Source organism: Sminthopsis crassicaudata, chromosome 5 (assembly GCF_048593235.1).
Source record: "Sminthopsis crassicaudata isolate SCR6 chromosome 5, ASM4859323v1, whole genome shotgun sequence".
NCBI lineage: Eukaryota > Metazoa > Chordata > Mammalia > Dasyuromorphia > Dasyuridae > Sminthopsis > Sminthopsis crassicaudata.
In genome coordinates, this window is record NC_133621.1 from 82,776,037 (window position 1) to 82,783,168 (window position 7,132).

Consider the following 7,132-nt stretch of genomic DNA (forward strand, 5'->3'; position numbering starts at 1 on the left):
AGAAATATCAACCCATTTCCCAATTTCCTACTTAATTGGAAAATAATCAAATTCTTGACTGGTTTTGAGATCCTTTTCATTCTCAGACATTATAAAAACCAGGTGGCCTCAAATCCTTTCCATCCAGATGACCTCTTGTTCTTCTAAAATTGGATTTGGGCCAGGTCTGAGTCAGGATGACATTTTGTCATTCTTCCAAGGTTATGTTTTGTTCTTTAATTAGACTTTATCTATACACACTTCCTATTCAGTGCTTTCTTAAAAATAAATTCCCATTGCAAAAATAAAATGAAATCTAGAACTTAATCACTCTCTAATTCACACGCCCCAGTTGGTCTTTATCCCTAAAGTTGCTTACTGAGAGTAGTTGATAACTCTTAGAAAGTAGACCACTAAAGAAATTTTTCCTTGTTCACAGCCCCAATCCAAGATAAAATTTCCCAACCAAGAGAAAGGCCATTCCATTCTGCTTCATTTAGAACTATTGCCCACCCCTCCTTCCTGAAGACTTTCTCTTTTTTGAACATTCATGACATGACTTTTCCTGATTGTCCCCCTACCTATTTGACTGTTTCTCAGTCTCCTCTACTGGTTCATCGTTCATATAATAATCCCTAATTGTGGGATTCCCCACTAAGGCTCTTATCTAGTGGCTCTTCTCTTCTCTTTCTATATCTCAAAGTGACCTAAAAAACTCCCATCTGGGATGATAGGGAGTCATAGCAATGACTCTGAGGACTATATATGCAGCCCCATTCCCCCTTTCTTGAGTTTCATTCTTGCTTTAACATTTGACTATTGGATATCTCAAATTCAGTGCATCTGAAAAAGAGCTCATTACCTTTCCCCCTACATTCAAGTCTCTTTAATTACCATTTTTCCACTTTCCCATGTTTGCAACCATGTACATTATTCCTTACTCTCCTTCCTTCAGAATCAGTTGTCAAAACTTGTCATTTCTATATCCACAACATCTTACTTCTCTCCTTTTCTCTCTATTCCCACAGCTACCAGTATACTTCAGACCCTCAACCATTCTCCCAAGATTATTGCAACCACCTCCTAATTGGTACTCTTCCTTCAAGTCTCTCCTCTTTCAGTCCATCCCACACTACTGCCAAAGTGATTTTCCTTACATCTAATCTGACCATTCATGCTCTTGAACTTAACTACTGTCTTCCAAGTCTATAAGGACTTCCATTCTCATCTTCCTTTCTTCTTAACTCTCTGCAGTATGGCTTTCAACTTTTTCATTCCACTGAAACTACTTTTGCCAATGTTACCAATGAGCTCATCCTCAATAAATCTCCTGGCCTTTTTATATTTCTCATTCTTTTGTATTTCTCTGGAACCTTTGATATGACCAATCACTCTCTTTTCCTTGATACAGTCTTCTCTAGCTTTTCATGTTCTCTCCTGGCTCTCCTTATATCATTACCCCCTCAGTCTTCTCTGGTGAATCTTCTTCCAGGTCATTCCCACAAATGATGGATGTCCCCAAAAGTTCTGTCCTGATCCGTTTTCTCTTCTCCCACTATTCATTTTATTTAATGATTTCATCAGCTTCCATGGTGAGATGAGAGTAGATATGATGATTCTCAGGTCTATTTGTGCAGCCCTAACTTCTTTCCTGACCTCTAGTCAGAAACCTACAATTGCTTATTGAAAATCATAGATATCATGGTGTCTTGGATGCATCTTAAACTCAACATGTCCAAAAATGAACTTAATACCTTTCCTCAGATAATCTTCTTCCTACCTTTTCTATGATTGTTGAGATTATCACCCTCTTCTCAGTCACTCAGGCTCACAACCTAGACATTATTCTCAGTTCCTCTGTGATCAGTGATATTGGCCTCTTATAGTTGTTGCTGCCATGTTCATTCCAACTCATGTATATTCATTGGCTGTCTTTATTTCTGGACTTCTCTATCTCCTCAATTCTGCTTCATTTTCCAGCTGAAATTCTACATTCTAGGAATGTTTTCCTGAACCCCCCTTAATGCTGATGATGCCTTCCTTTAGGGCACCTCCAATTCATCCTATATATATCTTGTTTATACTTAATGTTTACACTTATTCTCCATGGTTTTTTGCCTTTTTAAAATATCCCCAGCATTTAGGACAGTGCCTGGTACACAGTAAGTACTTAACAAATGCTTGTTGACTTCTGTCACACCATTTGTGAGTTATTCTTTAGAGAGAGTTAAGGAATTCTTGTTGACCTGAATTAGCTTGATTTTGTGATATTTTCTGTAATTACCACAAAACATTTATTTGACTATATTGGCAAGAGATATTTTTGAATATGTATCTTGCATCTCCTTTATAATATCTCCTTAAGAGTAAACTAAAGAAAAAAAAAAGCTTGCTTTTGTTTTTGACCACAAAGAAATTCTAAATAATTTTTAAGTTGATCTTTGAAAGAACAAATTATATCCACAGATTTTGTATTATGAAAAAAATAGGTTTGAATAATAGTTGCTATTTACTTAAGAAATGAGAATTCTTTGTCCATATAGAATGTGACCTGCACAGTTTAAAGTGGAAATCAATAATCAGGTGGAAATTTTGAGTTATTTTATCATTTGAGTTCTCAAAATATATAAGCCATCTATGAAATGAAAGATAAAATGTTAAATTTAAGTACCTATTGATGATATTTGAGTTCCCCTCCTTCCATGATTCTATTATGTTATTAAAAAGCTATTGATATATAAATTCTCATTTCATCCAAGTCACTGATATCTTTATAACACTTTATGGTTCACAAGAAGTTTTTTTCACAACAAGAAACTGAGATCCAAAGAAGTCCTAACCAGGACCACACAGTTAGTGTTCTGGCCAGTACTCAAACCCTTCCTCCTCACACAGTCTAGTGCTCTTTCTGAAACACTTTACCAGCTGTCTGTCATCATCTGTCTATCTCTGTGATTCTTTCCTCCCACCTCCTTCCCTCTATCTACTTCTTTTTCTCTATGTGCACACACACTCAAATACATATGTTTAATAAGAAAAACACGGTTGATGAAGTAAGCTTCTTGGCAATTCAAACAAAATTGTGGGTTGTGTTGAAATAAATGTTGACTTGAAAAGCGATTACAACATTGCTTTTCTTCATTCTGTATGTTACTTTTTAAGGAGAGAAAAACCCAGGATTAATTTCTAATTCTGAGTTCTAAAAACATGACCACGCTTGCTATCATCTGGAGATGGTAATGCAAAGCTAAAGATTTCTATTTTAAGCATTAGCCCAATTAACCTGCGTCAGTCAGGACTGGTTTAACTGTTTTCTGTCTTTCTAGCAGATGAAACCAGAGCACAACCACCTTTCCTCCAAGCCCTACTGAAAATAGCTTCCCCAGTGTGTTGATTTCAACTGGCACTGTTTCCTCCTGATGATAAAAAATGAGACTTTCACTAGACGATGCTCTGCTCAATGTTAGGTTCAGTGTCAAGTTTGTATCTGTTTCGTTAACAAACCAAAGTTCACTTTGTCCCTTTCCACTGGAGTGTCTGCTATGTCCTGGATGGTCTTATTTTGTCTAAATGATTTCTTTCTCCAAAACAGAACAGAACTTCACATTGGGGCAAGAAGAAAACAACCCTCATTCACCTACTTTTTCTTTTTTTTCTTTTCCTCTAAATGTCCACAGGAGCAGTTTGAATTTGCCTTGACAGCAGTGGCTGAAGAAGTAAACGCAATACTAAAGGCACTCCCCCAGTGAGTGAAGCTTTCTGAAGACTCAGATCTCATCTCATCCTCCATCCCTGTATATGTCGTTGGAAACTATGACTTGACCTTAACTGTGTCTTCTATTGTAATCACATAGTCATAAGGTCTTCAAAACGCCTATAGTTAGTATAGTTTAGCAGTTCAGATGTGTATTTTTGTTTAAATTTAAAAAGTAGAGAGAAACATCCAGTGTTGGGAGAAGGGAGAAGAATTCATCTATTCATTTTTATTTTCTTCAAATAATTTTTCACTTCCTGAAAGCACACATTTCAGATACATTTCTTTTTAAATAATATAATAGTACTAGTTCACTAATTAGGATATTCTTATGCTCTCAGAAAAGAGTACTTACTTTTCATCTATCACTTTCCAAAGGAAGACTGATAGGGTCTTAGATTAAAAACTCACCTCATTAAAAAAAAACCTCATATTGCAATTATATGTGTACACACACACACATATATGTGTATGTGTGTATGTATATTTATATATACAGATATATTTTTTAAAAAAACCTGACTTACCATAAGGAAATTCTACCTTCTCATTGAAGAGTTTGAGCAGCTAAGATAGAAGGCTACCTTAACAGTCATTTAAACATTCTGTAGCTTTTATACAAAGGCCAGGAAGAAAGTGAGTTGCTGTCATAATGCTGCTGCCCTAAGCTGGAGGCAGGTGATTTGATCTTATTGGTACAGTTTTTTGGCAACCAAAAAGCATATAATCAACAATTCTGTAGTGATCAAAGGATTTTCACCCATGTTCAAACACTCTTTCATTCTATGTACTTACTATGCTCAGAAATGTTTAAAATTACATTTCCAGCTCACATAGATAAAAGTGCTTCATAAATCTAAAAGTTCTTTCTTTCCAATCAAACATAGGGACTGACTTTCCATATGAAACTTATTCAAAATGATATTCTAATCCATCTCCCTTGAAAATACATGTCAATTCAGCATTAGGGCAGCAGCATTGCCATATTCATTGTATGGCTAAATGGTCAAAAGAAAAAGACTATAAGGTGCTTGTGGAAATGTACTTATGAGTAACACACTAACCATTCTAACACAGTAACCTCATAGTCAAGAGATTGGATAGTACAACTTGTAGAAAAATTTTTGTGGGTCTTTGTTGGTAGCCCTGGAAAATATATCATGGAATTTCCCATTCACTTCATGAAAGGGAAGATGGATAAAAAACTCACTTCTTTATGTATGACTTCACAATGTCATAAACACCTAATAGAAAGATGTAATATATTATCAGACATCCATTCCTATTTTGTCCATGTGATGTCTAATGTCTTATTTAACAAGATTTCATCCCCTTTCTGAATTGGATTGGTTATTTTGCCTTTATTTTGAGGGGCTGAATACTTAAATTAGAATTATACTCTCTGTTGTTGTTGTACCTATTCCTTTTACATTTCATTGGATATAATTATCCTGAAAAAAAAAGGGCCCAAAGGTCTTCCTCCTGTGTCAGACTAATTTATAAGGCTGTGTATGAGGTATTTCTTGTCCCTTTGCTTTTTCTACTGCATTCCATGTCATGCTGCCATTTTAACCACTTATTACATTTGAAGAAGCAGTGCTTACTATGAGAAAGAGAGATGTCAAATGTATACATCCATTAATGGTATAGGTATATGATGCTGCTTTAACACATCTACCTTTCCTTTGGAAAATTTGTTTTTCTCTTTGTGGCGATTTAAATCATAGGCAAGAAAACTGTCTGAATGAAGGGAACTAAAACCTAATTGTAATGTATAACTATGTATGTTTCGGATATCCTCCAATGAGGGAAATATATTTAATTGTGCCATATTAAACTTTTGATTTCAGACTTGAATGGTCTTCATTTATGGATGGGAGAGCACTTCTTTTTCCCTATTCAAGCTTTATGTTGTTTTGGAAACCAAAATAAGTTTTGATTTGCTTAGAACAATAATAGCATATACTTAGAGTTAAATATCATATAGCTATTTTAACTACTCTGTATGAAGTGTATTAAAGGCAAAAATGTCACAGAGATCTTATTTTTAGCAAAATAATTAATCTTATCACAAGTCCTTAGACATACATTTTTCTAAGTAGGTGTCATAGTCTATTCTTAGTCTTGTAACTGCTTGATGTGGGTATCCCATAGGGAAGTGATTATAGATATCATTTTCTTCTACATAAAGCATTCCAGGTAGATGAGCATCTGTCTCCCTCTTATCTCCAGGAACTGAGTTTCCACATCCTTTTTAAGTAACTAGGTATTTGCCCTAGTATTTCTTCAAATCCTTTACTATCATGGAAATCTTCATTAAATAACCCACAAATTGTCCATATTTTGGGACAAGTCCAGTTTTTCTTTTGTTCTTCATGAAGCTAAAGATGACTTAATTATCCTCCCTGTAAGCCCCTCATAATACTTGAAAACTGCTATTAAGTGATGAACCTTTTAAAGCTTTTCAAGCAATAACTAAAAGAAAATGCATTCCTAAGAGATGATGGTGAAGAGAAACCTTTTCCAATTCAATATTTGACTATTTAGGCAAAATAAAGTTAAATAATAACCATCAAATAACTTTGGAACAATAACTTCAATCAGAATAATGTCATCAGCTTCTGAAGACAGACTACTTTGTCTTGATCTTAAACATTTAGTGGGTGAATAGTAAGTGTAACTCTGCTTCATAACTGACCATAGGTGAGTGGTAGCAGAATTATACAACTGCATTAATTTTGCTCATTATATATTTCCCAGGGGGAGAACTGGTTTACTAAATATTTCAATGAGCTGATAAAATTTATACAAAGCTAATATAGTTTCTGTATCTATAATACTTCCCCGAAAGGCTCTGACAGTGGCCAATTGATTTTAAAACTTGGGCCGGAGTAGGTCTACTTGAATCTCTCCATCAAAATACAATTATGTTTAATCAAAAACGTTTTACTTTTAAAATTATTTTTATTGTGAATAAAGCAATTTATTCCTCCTTGGTGTCTGTAAGTGTGTGACACATATTACAGGATTATGCCCTACAGTTACTTGTAGAACTTCTACTTCACAAGTAAACATGTTGTTTAATGGTATTCCTTCTTATCAATTATCAATAGTGATTAATAATTGCCATTGTCAATAAATAGCATCAATAACAATTACCCTTATTGGTCGTGGTCATTCTTCCTTCAAAAAATTTCCTAGTGCATTTCTAGCATTGTTCTGGAGAAATCCCCAAGTGACATACCAGGCATCAAGTATCTTATACTCTTAAAAAGACAAGAAAACATTAAATAAGAGTTCTAGAGCAAGACATGAGGAAATATATAATGTAGAAAAAAGGAGTGACATGAGGAGAGGAATGATCATAAGAGATCTTATAATAGAGATGAATTTTAAAGA

At 34.6% G+C, this 7,132-nt stretch overlaps 1 protein-coding gene across 6 annotated transcripts in view; it reads left to right on the forward strand.

Annotated features, from left to right (window-relative positions):
- PTPRN2 (protein tyrosine phosphatase receptor type N2) overlaps positions 1-6,891 on the forward strand; it is a 1,470,018-nt gene extending 1,463,127 nt beyond the window's left edge. For all 6 annotated transcript variants that reach the window (XM_074267305.1, XM_074267309.1, XM_074267307.1 and 3 more), the window contains one exon: positions 3,657-6,891. In XM_074267305.1, coding sequence (XP_074123406.1) covers positions 3,657-3,728 — 72 coding nt within the window. In that variant the 3' untranslated portion in view covers positions 3,729-6,891. The remainder of the gene's footprint in view (positions 1-3,656) is intronic.
- The last annotated feature ends 241 nt before the right edge of the window (positions 6,892-7,132 follow it).